Source organism: Orcinus orca, chromosome 1, assembly GCF_937001465.1.
Source record: "Orcinus orca chromosome 1, mOrcOrc1.1, whole genome shotgun sequence".
Classification (NCBI taxonomy): Eukaryota; Metazoa; Chordata; class Mammalia; order Artiodactyla; family Delphinidae; genus Orcinus; species Orcinus orca.
The window spans coordinates 178,415,693-178,432,728 of record NC_064559.1 but is presented as its reverse complement, the minus strand read 5'-3'; the positions used below and the strand labels follow the sequence as shown (position 1 = coordinate 178,432,728).

The 17,036-nt window shown below is 37.8% G+C and overlaps 1 protein-coding gene, 1 long non-coding RNA gene and 1 pseudogene across 7 annotated transcripts in view; 2 read left to right on the top strand and 1 right to left on the bottom strand.

The window, feature by feature from the left end:
• Nucleotides 1-17,036, top strand: part of LOC125961419 (uncharacterized) — a 208,657-nt gene that overhangs the window by 135,323 nt on the left and 56,298 nt on the right. The gene's annotated exons all lie outside the window — the stretch shown is intronic.
• Nucleotides 1-17,036, bottom strand: part of FOXJ3 (forkhead box J3) — a 130,821-nt gene that overhangs the window by 100,447 nt on the left and 13,338 nt on the right. For all 6 annotated transcript variants that reach the window (XM_012531833.3, XM_033421976.2, XM_033421975.2 and 3 more), the window contains exon 2: nt 8,006-8,066. In XM_012531833.3, the coding sequence (XP_012387287.2) occupies nt 8,006-8,049 (44 nt within the window). In that variant the 5' untranslated portion in view covers nt 8,050-8,066. The remainder of the gene's footprint in view (nt 1-8,005; nt 8,067-17,036) is intronic.
• Nucleotides 10,667-11,272, top strand: LOC117200111 (60S ribosomal protein L17-like; annotated as a pseudogene).

Here is a 17,036-nt window from a genome sequence, read left to right as displayed (position 1 = left end):
TACAATTTAAGGAGGAAAAATAAATATTTTTGGACATTAACCACTGAACTACATTCTGTCATCAAGTAAGTACCGTATTTTGCATTTAATCTCACTCTATCTATTGGAATCTCTATGTCTCTTGAGTAGCTGGAAAGCTAATAAACAAGAGTCCCTTTGATACAAGAACACTCAAAGCCATCTTTGCAGATATTATTTAAAAACCCAGACAGAATCTGCTATTAATACTTCTTATACTTAGTTTTTAAAAATATGTGTAAAGTCCATGAGCCACAACTACTGAAGTCCGCGTGCCTAGAGCCCGTGCTCCGCAACAAGAGAAGCCATCGCAATGAGAAGCCCTTGCACCACAACGAAGGGCAGCCCCCACTCGCCGCAACTAGAGAAAGCCTGTGCGCGGCAACAAAAACCCAATGCAGCCAAAAATAAAACAAATTAAAAAAAAAAAAAGAAAAAGCCTCAAATTTTGATAAATACTGACAGCCAAGAGGCAGAATTTAGTGCATGGGCACTGGAGCAAGACCTCTGTATGAATCCCAGCTCCGTCCCTTATTCATTGCATGTCCTTGAGTTGCTGAACTTTTTTACCTCTGTTTCCTCATTTGTGAAATGAAAATAATCATAACACCAACCTCATAGGGTTGTTAGGGGAAATTTAATTAATATACCATAAAATGCTTAAATAATGCCTGGTCTAATATATTAGTAAGAACACCATAAAGCTAGTTATCCAAGTCAATATTTAGTCCCATAAGTAACTTTTATAATATGTCCTTAAGTCAGTGACTAGTCACTGGTACTCTTCAATACCTTATGCTCAGAAATGGAAGCCCAATAAGTCAGCTTAAAGATTAAATTACATTTAGGATGCTCTAGACCAGCACTGTCCAACAGAACTTTTCTACAACAATGGAAATGTTTGTGTGTTATCCAATATGACAGTCAGTAGCCATGTGTAGCTAACCAAGCACTTAAAATGTGGCTAGTGTGACTGAGGAACTGATTTTTTTTAGATTTAAACAGCCACATGAGGCTAGCGGCTACCATATGAGACAGTAAGCCTTAGAAGATAAGACAAAAAGTTCAAAATACATTTTAGAAAAAGTCTCTGTAATGGTCAAAATTAAGACGGTTTCTCATTACTCTTCATTTAATTGGAACATGTCAGAATTAAACATGCAAATTAATAGATTTTATCAATTATAAAAAAAGTTTGATAAATATAACAATGATGAACTACGGCATGATAATGAAAGTTATTTCTGCCACTGTGTGGGACTGACTTAAAAGCATATAACTATATTAATTATAAATATGATAAAAATGTAGTATTAAATGTCAGCAACATCCTTAGCCTGAGGTCAGTTGCAAACCTGAATGCTACTGGTAGATACTCTAGAATCTAAGAATTTAGATTATCATACTAGAGATTATCAAAATAAATGAATTAAGCCAGACAGAAAGGCAAATATCATTTGATATCACTTATATGTAGAATCTAAAAAAATCACACAAAACGTATTTAACAAAACAGAAACAGACTCACAGACATAGAAAACAAACTTATGGTTACCTGAGGGGGGAAGGGGAGGGATAAATTAGGAACCTGGGATTAACAGATACACACTACCATATGTAAAACATAAACAACAAGGTCCTACTGTATAGCACAGGGAACTATATTCAATATCTTGTAATAACCTATAACGGAAAAAAATCTGAAAAATATACATATATATGTGTATGTATAACTGAATCACTTTGCTGTACACCAGAAACTAACAACACTGTAAATCAACAATACTTCAATAAAAAAAAAATTTGTTTTAATTTTTAAAAATAAGAATTTAGGGTAAAGGGGAAATAGAAAGAAGGGGAAAAAGAAATCGTCTTCTACCCCATGTTCTTGAGCTGAGAGCAAAGAATACAAACATGTCCTTTTTTCTTTTTCTTTTTTAAGTCTTTTTCATTGAATTTGTTACAATACTGTTTCTCTTTTTTATGTTTTGCGTTTTTTGGCCCCGAGGCAAGTGGGGTCTTAGCTCCCCAACCAGGGATGAACCCGAACCCCCTGCACTGGAAGGCGAAGTCTTAACCACTGGACTGCCAGGGGAGTCCCCAAATATGTCCTCTTTTATTCTAAAAACAATTATCCCTTTTGCTTTCTACTATAGGAAAATGCAAATATGCCAGATGCTTTATGTAATCAATATATAGTTTATCCCATGAATCCTAACAGGCCAAGGAGGTAAACATTAACATCCCTATTACAGCAAAACCAGGAAAAGTGAAGTAACTTACCCATGATCATATGAATAATACGCGGCAGAGGTCTGAACCTGCATCTACCCAATTCTAAGACTAAATACCAGAGCTGCCTTAACAATAACAAGTCTGCTACTAGAAACAAGACAGCAAGACGCCTTAAAATAAATCTACCCTCCTCTGGTCATTCTAAATAGCAGGTTATCAATATCAAATGGAGGGAAATGAGAAAACAGATGGACAGGAAATTCACTTGGGACACAACACACAATCTTCTCTGGTGCTAAAAATCCCTATGTGTTCCCCAACATATCCTAAACAAACAGACTGGATCAATAATAAAAGGCATCTTTAAGGGAGAAGCCTAACAAAAAGGAAAAGATAAGTGTGAACAAGAAAGAAAGAAAAAGATAACAAAAGGAAGAGATCTCAGGTAGAAGATCAGAAACTACTTAAAGTACTACTGATAACTCAGCATCCTAGGCCGAATACACATGTGAACCATAAAATCAATCCTCATAAATGTTAGGCAATTCAGAAATGCAGAAAGGGCCCCATTTAACAAGTCCAAAGAAATATCAAATTTTATTTTGCTTTAATCAAACCAAATTATAACAGTCTAATGCCATAATATGTGAAAGAAATATGTTATATACATATATGTGTTTACCTGTCTACATAAAGCAAATGTTCAAGGAAAGCTTTTGCTTTTTTGGTAAGCTTTTGCTATTACTGAGTCTATACCTGGAAATAAAATGCAGGTAACCTCAGGATTCAAATCCATCTTATATAAACTCAGTAACCGGATTCTGCTAAATTTTTAAGATTCTATTGTCTGACAGAAACTGTATCCATCATTATCTGAACTCTCACTCTTGCCTTCCAAAACTCAGGAATTAAATAGATGTAGATGACCCAGTATTCACTATCCAGACTTACTATCCAAACTCAGGATACGAATGCAGTAGATTCGGATTGCAAGGAATACTTGCAAATCTTATATAAATTTTTAATATAATTTCACGTGATTTACAAAATTAGCATTTTTAGCAACATGCAAGTATCCTACTAAAATCACATAAACACTGGCTGCAAAACAGATCTGAGAAAACTTTTTTTTTAATATTTTTATTTATTTGGCTGCGCTGGGTCTTAGTTGCAGCACGTGGGATCTTTGTTGTGGCATGCATGTGGGATCTAGTTCCCTGACCAGGGATTGAACCTAGGCCCCCTGCATTGGGAGCGCAGAGTCTTAACCACTGGACCACCAGGGAAGTCCCAAGAAAACACTTTTTAATACCATATTTCTTAGTAATTTGCTGGAACAAGTTATTAAGTTATTGCTCCTCAATTCCAAACCCGCATCCCTTCTTCCCAATCTGCCTTAATGACACTGGAACTGGGACTCTGCAAACCACATTTCTACTTTGCCAGCTGACTTCCTATAAGGCTCTGCCAAGAGGAAGCACTAAAGATGGACTGCAAGCCTGGAGAAGAAAAAAGATACTTGGGCCTTCCTGTCTATTCTTTGGACTTCATAAGAGCATTACCCCAGCAAAGGTTTCTTCACCCCTGCAGAAGGTCCCCCTCACAGTAGTAAGTGAATAAAGTTTGCAGTTTTTCTAACACTTATGGAACTAGCTTAATCATACCCCACTCAAAGACCCCAGCACCAGCCAGCACCCTTCCCCAGAGTTCTGAGTTTCAAATCTATGGGATTTCTATTCTGAGCTCGACACAAGCACTAGCATGTAGTACCTTCTCCTCGGAGATCTGAATTTTGTTTCCACAGGACCCTTCCTCTAAGTCTCTAGGTTTTCCCTTTGGTCCCCAAGCACTTAGGGCTCACAGCTGCTTCTAGAAGTGCCTATCTCCATGATAACTTCAAGTTTTATTTTTATCCTTTCTGTTACCTAGTTAACAACTTTAAATCTAGTTAATGATTCTATTAAAGTCTCTGTTCAAATAACTGGTGTGGTTTCTGCCTCCTGATAGAACCCCGACTGATAAAAGAAAACAGTCTCATTATACTGTAATAGTATATGATGTTATCCTAATAACGTTTGTTAAAATGCAATTCTACCCATACTAGCAATTAAAGAAGAACAAAATGATAATTAAGAGCAATTTGATTAAAATTAAGAGTATACTTAGCTATCACTACAAAATCTTTTGCAACCATTCTTTTAAAGAAAATTTGGGGGGGGGGTGCCTTTTTCTAACACACATAGCATCTACTGGAATAAAATTACATAAGACAACATTAACAAGGGCTATCTCTGTCTTCCCAAATTTTCTACAATAATTGGGTTAACATAACTTTTTTTTTTTTTTTTTTGAGGTATGCGGGCCTCTCACTGTTGTGGCCTCTCCCGTTGCGGAGCACAGGCTTCAGACGCGCAGGCTCAGCGGCCATGGCTCACGGGCCTAGCTGCTCCGCGGCATGTGGGATCTTCCCCGACCAGGGCACGAACCCTTGTCCCCTGCATCGGCAGGCGGACTCTCAACCACTGCGCCACTAGGGAAGCCCTAAGATTACTTTTTAATCATAAAAATACAGTAAGTAAATTTTTAAAAATAATTTTAACATGTTCAGATTAAACAAGGATCCAATATCATCTATAGAAAACAATATTTAACTTGTTTACCCTAAATATTTAAAGGGCAGAGGAAGAGATTTAATTCATTTACTAAGTACCCTCTCCTACCCAACAAATTTTTAAAATGTCACATACTTTCATTCCACCCCCCATCTTCACTTCACATAAGTCATCTACTCCACTCCCACCTATGTTTACAACCCCCCACCTGCCTACCCATTTTCTCATTCCTAGACACACGGTCCAGTTCTTCTCCACCAACTCAAATGCTTTCCTGTCTTGAGGCTAGCCACTTTCTAGATATATAGGTAGTATATGCAGGCATACACAAGATATAAAGGTAGTATATACAAAGAGAGTTATGGCAAACAAGCAATGTTTGTCAGCGGATTTGAGATTTCCTGGGGTTCCCTGGTGGCGCAGTGGTTAAGAAACCGCCTGCCAATGCATGAGACACGGGTTTGAGCCCTCGTCCGGGAAGATCCCACGTGCCACGGAGCAACTAAGCCTGTGTGCCACAACTACTGAGCCTGTGTTCTACAGCCTGTGAGCCACAACTACTGAGCCCAGGTGCCACAACTACTGAAGCCCACGCGCCTAGAGCTCATACTCTGCAACGAGAAGCCACCGCACCGAGAAGCCCGCACACCACAAAAAAGAGCAGGCCCCGCTCGCAGCAACCAGAGAAAGCCCGCATGCAGCAACGAAGATCCAATGCAGCCAAAAATGAATGAATTAATTTTAAAAATTTTTTTAAAAAAGACTTCCTGCTCTACTTCTATTTGGATAGTATAGTTGGGAGGTCGTTTCTGGCTTGAGGAAGACTCTATGGGAAAGTAGACTAAAATTTATTGTGGTTTTAAGTAATCCAGTTTCTCTTCCCTTTACCAAAAAATAGTTATTCTTTTCCTTTCCTTATATCAAACCAAAGCTAGCTTTCAGTTAGAAAAATCAATGACAAACAATGGTCTTCTACCCATACATCTGAGAATGCGAATTCTCTGCTTCACAGAAGGACCATATAGAATATTACAAAAAATGAAAGATTAGGATATAAGGATACTAAATATCTCAACTCAAATGCCAGAGAGTTTCTCAGTTTATTAACTAAATGCTAAACTTATAGGTATATCCACAAAAATTTGATTCTAGGATATTATACACTAGAATTATAACAGTGAGCAGGTTATAAAATAATTCATGGCATCTCTTTCATCATCTCTTCCAATTATATAATTCTATCAAGCAAAAAAGGTTAGGCATATATCATTCCTAACCCAATGTCATATACAATCTTCACCTAAACATAACTATTCAAATTAAGGGATTTAAAATCCCAGTAAATGACTTTAATATATGACTGTTTTGGCATAACCCACAAATAAAATATCTTTAAGGGACTCTATGATCAGTGGAAGATCAAAGTCTGCAAAAATATCTTGATATGGTCATATCTAAAGTTTTAAATATTCAATAAAAGGGTAAAATGATTCCTCCAACCACATTAAACAAAAGGACTCAAGTGAAATTAGTTCTACAGCAGCTTTGGGGATTAAAGTCTTTTTTTTTTTTTTTAAGTTCTTTTCAAAACTATACAGGTGTCCCTTGTTGGGAGGTGGGGGTGGGGGCACATGGACTCCAACAAGATAGAAAAGTAATCACTCTACCTACTTCCATTATAAGCTGGAAGATGCATTCTCAGGGAAAGAAATGCCATAAGGATGTGGAGTAAAGCTCTCCTACTGAAGGAAAGGAGAGCCAGCCTTAGTCTCATAAAAATTCAAGTATATAAAAACTAAAAAGGCAACTTTATTTTTCTTTGGTGGCATTCTGAACCACCAGAATTTCTTTCATGCCTAAGGACTCCTTGACTTCACATTCATGGCTCTAATAATTTTGTATCCCTCCTCTCTCTCTTTCCTGCCCTCCAAAGCTGGTCAATTCCACCTCTCTTCATCACTTACTCTGTTCCAGCCACAATGACCTCCGTCATTGCTCCTCCAACCTAACGAGGCAAGTCTCCTGCCCCAGCAGCTCCTGAATCCCCTCTGCCCAGAACGCTTATCTTCTACCTACCCAGATATGGTTCATTCCATCACTCTTTCAGGTCTTCATTCAAATGTCGCCTGTTCAGTAAAGCTTTCCCTGGCTACCCTATCTAAAATAACCCTATCTATATTTCCTATTCCCATTCTCTATTTTATTCTTCATCTTAGCTCTTAACACTGTCACTATCTAACATATACTTCTTACTTTTTTATTAATTACCCCGTCACCAAAATGTAAGCCCAATAATTACAGGATTTTTATCTGTTATGTTCACAACTGTAGTCCCAGCATTTAGAATAGCTCCTGACAACATATTAGGTGCTCAATATGCTGAACAAATAAATGATACAGCTAGCTACAACACCACATGTAACTGGTAGGTGCTGCCATCAACAATTCATATTCTAGTCTGAAAGATCCCAATTAACAGATTAGATTTAGGTTATTTTTTCAAACTGTGTGCTGGGAACTAGAGTAATCCCTCAGGGGCAACCGTGGGGGTAGAAAATGGAAGCCCAAGCAAGCAGAAAAGCCCGGCATTCATCTGCTTTATTCACAGGTTTTCACTTAAGATTTAATTTATAGAAAGGATTTAGCAACTTGGAAAAAATCTAAAACCACTGGGTTGAATACAACTTAGTTCCTATTTTTTTACATTTTACTTATTTATTGTAAATGAGGATAATCTAGGTATCACATTTATATCATCCTTTAAAGAGATTTAAATTACCATCTAGTCTTATTTAATAATCTGCTACAAAGGCAATAAAAATTTACTATGTATTTTCTAATTAAAATAAGTAGAAACAAGATTAGTGTTTTTTTAAAAACGGAATAACAAAGAAGAGTAAAATTGTTATTTCATGTACAAGAACATATGTAAATTCACTAAGTGGAGATTAAGATCCAAATCCCACTACCACAAATATCTCTGTAAGCAAAAATATGTCCCAATCTCACAAAATAGCACTATTTACCAAAACAGACTACAATATTTTATTCTGAACCTTACAGTAAAACTGATTCTAATATGACTTGACCAGCATAACTTTTAAAATGTTACATGTTCTAATAAAAAGAAGAGCACTAACCTTAATGAAGTTACAGATGGACAAGCCTGTCCATACAAACCCATCTGGCCACAAAGAGAATCTGAAAAGTAAAGGAGAGTTAGTTATCAGATGCTCCAAAATAAATTAAACTATAAATCACACTACCATTCTAAAACAGAAATAGAACGCTAAAAGATTCACCATTATTTGAACACATACCCACAAAATTTAAAAATGCTGTTAAGCAATAAGACATTACGCTGAGGAAGACTGACAATACGAGGAAGCACAAGAAAAATAGGCACACTATAACTGTAACATCCAAAAAAGCTAAAAACTCATAAAATTTAACAAACTGTTATTACACTTAGTTACAGATAGAGAGTGTCCAAACTGTTTAGTAGAATCCCAAGGATTCCAGAGAGGTGCCTAAAGGCTACCAAAGAGCTGAGCATGCAGGTTCCCATCCCCACATAATTGTCTCCCATCCCATCTACCCTTCAATCAAAGCAGTGCTATCTTTGTTGGTTTTGCATAATGGACTTCACTAAAACTTCATTTGAAGAACAGTTCCACTGCTTAAAAAAAAAAAAAAAAGTTAAGAATAGCATTGAATAGAAGGAGCTTTGTTCAAATTCTAGCTGTGACACTAAGAGACCTTGAAGAATTTATATAACCTCAGTGAACCTCCATTTCTTCATCTGTAACTTGGGGATAATACCACCTGTAACTTTATTTATTCATCAGGGATAAACTGCAGGTTTCTTATTAGAATTAAACAAATCACTAAACAAATGTGAAACTGTCTATTAGCACTACTACCTGGCACAAGGATGATCCACAAGTGTCTACCGGTAACATGAATGAGAGAAGCTGGAATGGGTATAAATATGCATACACAGCACAAATGGAGATTGTGTGCCTGCAACTAAAGAAAACAGGTTCACTCTGAAAAGATCAGCTGCTATTCCCAGTTCTAGCCAATTGTTGCTAAGCAGGAATTGAAAGCCCAGTACTGTTAAGAACTTCTAATTTTTCAAGAGAAGCAAGATACCCAAAATTTTATCTGAAATCTCCTGATTTTTATTTTCTAAATACTATGTGGGCCAAACAAACCACTGGATGTTGTCCCAAGTTTATAACTTTTAACTTAGTGGCTGACTGAATTCCCTGCATCTTACTGTCCCGTGCATGCACTGAAGAGAGATGGACACTTTACTTCTGCTAGAACAACAGAATAGATAGCTTGATCAACATGCCCACTGGAAATAACAAACACTGGATAAATTTTTTTAATCTTTACATATTAATCAATAACCTGAAAGAAAATAAAGTATGATCAAGGCTAAAAACTAAGTGAAAGAGGGAAACTAGAGATGTATGCAGAGTACTGAAACCAGCTTTCATTCACCTTCAGGGCATTTTGCCAAACCCTATGAATTTCAGCTTGCAATTCCAAGGCCTATTAGGGCTCAAGGTACAAGAGGCAAAGTCCAGGTGTTACCCAAGAGAACTGCAAGGGAAACTTAACCTTGGCACTGAGTGCTGGTGAGGGATTGGGGGGCTATGAGAGCAGTTCAACAGTATCTCCTCAGACACTCACAACCAGAAGCTGACCCTCACCTAGATTATGGTTTAAAAAGCTTCATACTTAGAATTTTGTTTAGGGTAGTCCTAGAATGGTAATGTCTCCCACCCAAACTTGACAGAAGGAAATGAAAATCCTCTCTGGGGAATCTGCCTTTGATCTAGGCCTGGGAGAATTCTCAAGGATAAGGTCCCAAAATAAATAAATTCACAATCAAAAATCACAAAACCAGAAGGAAACAAGCCACTCAAGAGTAAGATACAGCTGAAACATCAGCTGGCAGACTCAAAACCTCAAAGACCTCAGATACGGGAATTACTAGTCACTTTTCTCTACTGTTTTTTACTTTATGGGTGACTTACCTACTCTTGTATTTCAAACGCCTATAATGCAGATGAATCTCAAATCTACATCTCTATCAGGGATCAAACTCCTGATCTCCGAACATAAATATCTAACATTCCCTCCCGAAATCCCAAGTTTACTATGTCTAAAACTGAATTATCTTTTTTTAATGTATTTCCTATCTTGATAAAATGGCACAGTCCTTTATCTAAGAATGGCTTTCTTTTCCTTTGTTAGAGCAGGAAACTTCTTTTCAATTCTTGATTTCTATGAGGAATGACTTCTCTAAACATCCCTGGGCTCCCAGCCCACTCCTCACCAAGTACGTAGAGCTAACTCCAGGACTCTACATCCAGTATTCTACAAGGTAGTTACCTGGGTATGACTGCTCTGTTGACTCTAACAACCTAGACATCAGGTAAGCTGTCCCAATTGGGTGGGCAGGGACAAGAGAATGTGGAGAGTCAGCCAGCCCATTTGTCTCTTAAACCTAAATCACATTCTACAACATTCTACAATATCAGCTTTATCAAAAACAAAGGTAAATTCTTACAAAAGATATCACAGGACCCAGCAATTCTACTCTTAGGGGTACGTGTGTGTGTGTATTTTTATGTATAAAAAATTTAAATATATGTATATATACATATATATACATATATATACATATATATATATATATATATATATATATATATATATATAAATCCTCTTGGGAATACATATATATGCACATATATGTATCCCCAAGAGAACGTAAAACATATGTTCACACAAAAACTTGCATACAGCTTCCTTTTCCAGTAAGCAGCCTGAGGTGACCTCTAAAAATGGTTCGCTATTCACTTGACCCAGAAAACCCCACAAAATCATGCAAGTCAGGAGGTTCAAATCTTCGTGTTCACTTTAAGAACACTCATGAAACTGCCCAGGCCATTAAGGGTATGCATATCCGAAAATCCACCAAGTATCTGAAAGATGTCACTTTAAAGAAGCAATGTGTGGCATTCCATCATTACAATGGTGGAGTTGGTAGGTGTGCCCAGGCCAAACAGTGGGGCTGGACGCAGGGTTGATGGCCCAGAAAGAGTGCTGAATTTTTACTGCACATACTCAAAAATGCTGAACGTAAGGGCTTAGATGTAGATTCTCTAGTCACTGAGCACATCCAGGTGAACAAAGTTCCCAAGATGCAGCACAGAACTTAGAGAGCTCATGGTTGGATCAACCCATACATGAGCTCTCCCTGCCACACTGAGACGGTCCTTACTGAATAAGAACAGACTGTTCCTAAACCAGAAGAGGAGGTTGCCCCAAAGAAAAAGATATCCCAGAAGAAACTGAAGAAACAAAAACTTATGGCCCGGGAATAAATGCCACAAAAAATAAATGCAAATAAAAATAAATTTAAAAAAAGAAAAACACAAGCAAAAAACGTGCATACAAATGTTCATAGCAGCATTATTTATAAAGCTAAAAGTGGATATAAACCAAATGTCCATCAACTGATAAACAAAATATGACATATCTGTACAATATCCATATAATATACAGTGGAATATTATTCGGCCATAAAAAAGGAATGCCGTACTGTTACATGCCACAAGATGAATGAACTTTGAGAGCCTTATGCTTAGTGAAAGAAGTCAGACACAAAAGACCACATATTGTATGACTCCATTTATACAAAATATTCAGAATGGGGCAAATCCTAGAGATGGAAGGTAGATAGTAGTTGCCAGGAGATAGGGGGATGGGAGGAGGAATGGGGGTAGGGAATGACTGCTAACAGGTTTCTTTTGGGATTGATGAAAATGTTCTGGAATTAGATAGTGTTGATAGTTGCACGACCTTGTGAATAAAAACCTTTTGTATACAACCACCAAATTTTACACTTTAAAATGGTGAAGTTTTACTACCAACTCCAGCTCCTAAATGTCTTTCTAATCTACTGTGGCCTCAATGCCTTAGTTTCAGTTTTCTCCACTTTTAATTTAGATTACTGCGCCTAAATGGTGTCTTGAACACCAGTCTGGTTAACTGGAAGAACAAATGTACCAATCATCTTCTCCCTACCCAGGCAGATGCCCAGCAACATGGAACTCTCACAAAAGAAGGCTATGATTCACAGTGAAATCAGGAAAATCTCAGTGTCCTCCAAATCACAAACTCACATTTCTGAAGCCAACTATGTTGAACAATTATATTAATTTGTTCAATTACATCCAAAATTTATACAGTTTAAGTTGGTGCCAACAGCACCTAGTAGCATTTTCTGCGAATCCTTTGAAAATCAACATACAAGAAACTTTGCATAGCATGACACCACCAGAGGACAGGGAGTAAAAACCAGTCATTCACTGATGGGTATGCTACAAGAAAAACTACTGCAGTATATCCCATCACCAACAGAAAGAATATGGAATTCCTTTTAATATAAGCAGTCTTCATGTGTACATTAAAATGAGTTACAAACTATTCACATTTAGGAAGCAGATGTTTAACTAACAGGTATATAACAATACATTATCTGGGAGGAGGAGGTGAAATGGGACTAAGAATTCTGAAAAAGCTCCCAAGTAATTCTTATGAGCCCTTCTCTCCTCTCTCCCACCACACAGATATGCTTTATAGTTTACAAAGAACTTGCAACATTCATGACCTTGCATCAAGAACCCAACTGAGAATCTCAATTGTGACCTTGGGAATACTGTTAAAAGGAAAAATTCATGCCTCAGTTACTGTGACAGTAGCTTGAATGAAAGCAACACCATATCAGATAAAAGTAGGAATTAGGGCTTCCCTGGTGGCCCAGTGGTTGAGAGTCCACCTGCCGATACAGGGGGCGCGGGTTCGTGCCCCGGTCCGGGAAGATCCCACATGCAGCGGAGCGGCTGGGCCCGTGAGCCATGGCCGCTGAGCCTGAGTGTCCGGAGCCTGTGCTCCGCAACGGGAGAGTCCACAACAGTGAGAGGCCCACGTACCGCAAAAAAAAAAGAAAAAGAAAAAGTAAGAATTAAAACTTTGTTGAAAATGAATACTATAAGCACTAGAGGTCAAGAGATTATTCCTTCTTTTTCTAACTTCGGAATTTAGCTCTTTCAAAAGACCTGAAAGTAAAAAATTCACTAGCACCCATGAAGGAACAACCCCTCTGAATCAGGTTCCTTGACTGAACACTGTGAATTGTTATACCATTAGTCACAGGTAATCATTAAAGCAGTCATGGAAATAACCCGTGTCTTAATCAGCCTAAACAGGAAAAATCTGTCAGAGGAAGGCATAAAGGGAAAAGAATCCTGCTGAGTGAGTAGCAATCAAGCTGTCCACTGCAGCTTCACTAGTTAAACCTGAAGGCAGTGATGCAGCTATAGCTAGAAAGTGAGAACTCAAGAGTCACATGCTCTCAGAAAGCAAAAAATCATGTGAGAATGATCAATTCACCATGGTAATGTTAGAGGGAGAAGAGAGGCCAAAACTTAAATTTGGAGAACTCTAACAGATTTAGAGAAGACGAACCAGTTAAAAAAAAAAAAAACTTGAGAAAACTGTACTGGAGGTTGCAGCAAGTGATTTAATGGATAGAAAGGCAATAGTGCTACACACAGATTAAGATGGACATAAACTGAAAAGACAATACTGGCTTTTAATAGAAGATCATTATTACTATAGAGGGTGGATCTTGTGGACTAGTGAAAGCAAAAATTAGACTGCAAGGGTGTTAAGAATAAGGAGAGAGAGTGAAGTAAAAGTTTAGCCACAAACTACATACAATGAAAATAAACAGAAAACGCAAAAAAGGTCAAACAGAGCAGAGAGGAACAGATTAAGAAATCAGGAAAGGTGAAGAATATGCTAGAAAGCTCATCACAGTATATCCCCATTATCCTGTTTTATTCTTCATAGCTCGTCATCATCTGATATGATTTGATATGACTTTTGTTTCACTATCTGTTTCTCTCCCACTAGAATGCAGATAAAAGTTTCTGTTTCATTCTCTGTTATATCCCCAAATCCTGGTATACAGTCTGCAGCCATATTTGTTCAATGAATGAATAAACCAGGGTCCTCAAGAGTTGGAAAAAGAGAATAAACGTAAAATAAGAACAACTAAAATCTAACTGAAAACTCACCAGATTTTTTTTAATGTAGTCTTTGTATCCATTACTTCTCTCTGCCTCCAAGCAAGTAATTTCAGACAAATTCACAGTTAGAAAAGCAAGTTAGGTATCCAGAATATATAAAGGACCCTTACAACTCAATAATAAAAAGACAACCCAACTTATAAATGGGCAAAGATTTGGAGATACAGCACAGAGGAAGAGCATTTGACTGCAAAAAAAAAAAAAAAAAAAAAAAAGGGGGCAGAGATTTGAATACACATTTCTACAAAGAAGATATTAAAATGTCCAATAAGATATGAAAAGATGTTCAACGTCATTAGTTATTAGGGAAATGCAAATCGAAATAACGAGATACCACTTCACACCAGCTAGGATGGCTATAATCAAAACAACAGATAATAACAAAGGTTGCAAAGATGTGAAGAAACTGAAGCCCTCATACATTGATAGTGAAAAACGTAAAACAGTGCAGCCACTTTGGAAAACAGCTTGGCAGTTTGTCAAAAAGTTAAACATAGAGTAATCATATGACACAGCCATTCCACTCCCAGGGAATATACCCAAGAAACGAAAACATACCTCCACAGAAAAATCTGTACACGAACGTTCACAGCAGCAAAAAATCATAATAGCAATAGTGGAAACAATCCAAATGCCCAGTAACTTGACGAATGGATAAATAAGATGTTATAACCATACAGCAGAATATTATTTGGCAATAAAAAGGAATGGTACGTGCTACAACATATACGACCCTTGAAAACATGCTAAGTGAAAGAAGTCAGTAACAAAACTACACATTACACGATTCCATTTATATCAAATGTCCAAAACAAATTTATATTAATAGTTAGATTATGGATTAGTAGTTAGATTAGTAGTTTCATAGGGCTGGGGAGGCAGGTAAAGTGGATTGACTGCTAATGAGTGTGGGGTTTCTTTTAGAGGGAGAGGAAAACATTCTATAATTAGACTGCAGCAATGATTACACAACCCTATGAATATGTTAAAAAAAAAAACATTGGGGCTTCCCTGCTGGCACAGTGGTTAAGAATCCGCCTGCCAACGCAGGGGACATGGGTTCGAGCCCTGGTCCAGGAAGATTCCACATGCTGCAGAGCAGCTGGGCCCGTGCACCACAACTACTGAGCCTGTGCTCTAGAGCCCGTGCTCTGCAACAAGAGAAGCCACCACAATGAGAAGCCTGTGCACTGCAACGAAGAATAGCCCCCACGCTCAGCAACAAAGACCCAACGCAGCCAAAACTAAATAAAAAAAAACCATTGAATTTTACACCTTAAACAGGTGAATTATATGGTATGTGAATTTTATCTCAATAAAGCTGGGGGGGTTCCTTTGGTTTTTTTAAAAGAGCAAGTTTAAGAACCATCACACACAAAATGTTCTCTTGTTCTGTAAGCTGCTGCTTCACTAGTGCCATATGAGCGCCCCCCGCACCCCACAAAATGGAAAAGGGGAGAGTAAAAGTAATGACTTCACCAGAAAGCAACTCTACTATAGCAATTATTTTGAAATCTATAACCCCTTGAACCATTAGTGGTTCAAGAAAGTTTGTTTTCTGGTGGGCTCCACCATTTCCAAACCATACTGTTTATTAATTAAACATGTTTAATGAAGATACACTTATGTATACACCTCTATATACCCTGAAAAAATTCTATAGGAAACCACTCTAACACTATATATCAACTACTTAGGTTATAACCCTCTCTTCCTAAAAACAACACTAGGGCCAGGTGTTGTTATTCTCTTATAACAGAAGATGAAAAAAGCATGCCAACCAACAATCAGCTTCAGCTTTATAAGACTGTTCCTGTAGGAGTAGGAAGTGTAAGGCTGAACTGTCTCTTCACCCTCCATAGTTTAGGATTGCTGTCAATAAAACAGGTGGTAAATGTGGGTGAGGGGAGCTTCTTGGCCAAACATCACAGAGCTGTAACTTCTTCCAAACCCCAAACCTAACTTCCTGAAATTTATGTAAGCAGATCACAGGCCACCCTCTTCAAACCAAATCATAACCCAAGCAAATAACACAGGATTCTATTTCTGGGTCTGTCATTAACTCACTGGATAGTCCTGAAACTTCAGTCTCTCTACTATGCTCAATAACTTAACCACAATTTCCAGTCTCAAAATCAAATCATGTGGTCTAATAAAGAACATTTCCCCAACTTGTAGGTGTACTTTTATGGAAAATCTAACAAAGGTGTATGAAGTTAAATCACATTATATGTTTAAATCATCTTTAATGAATATACATGAAGTATGAAAAATTCAAAAGACTGTTTACTCCAAAAATGTTGAACTCTTCCATTTTAAAGTTTTAAAGGTATTCACTAAACAGAGAAAGAATAAGTTTCCAGAGGGCTGAAGGGTTCTGAGGCTTTAAATTTAAGCTCAGTTATATTTAGAAAACCAAGATGCCACCTCTCTGGATCCCATATCTTTATCTTGGGCATTTGATGCATGTGCTTTGCCTGGTATAATTCAAAGCAAGAGATCCTACCATATCTCTGAAATGTAAATTGAACATATCAGGGATTTCCCTGGTAGTGCAGTGGTTAAGAATCCACCTGCCAATGCAGGCAACATGGGTTCGATCCCTGGTCCGGGAAGATCCCACATGCCGCGGAGCAACTAAGCCCATGCACCGCAACTACTGAGTCTGCGCTCTAGAGCCCGTGAGCCACAACTACTGAAGGCTGTGCGCCTAGAGCCGTGATCCGCAACAAAAGAAGCCACCAAGAGGAGAAGCCTGCGCACCACAATGAAGAGTAGCCCCCGCTCACCGCAGCTAGAGAAAGCCCGCACACAGCAAAGCATAACCAACGCAGCCAAAAATAAATTAATTTAAAAAATAATAAAATAAATTGAACATGTCAGAACAACATATTGGTTGTCAGAGGAATGAGATGCTATACACCTAAAAAGATGGGCAGCTATAGTCTCCACTCCTAGAGCTGTTTAACAAAATTAAAATTACCTGCCTGGT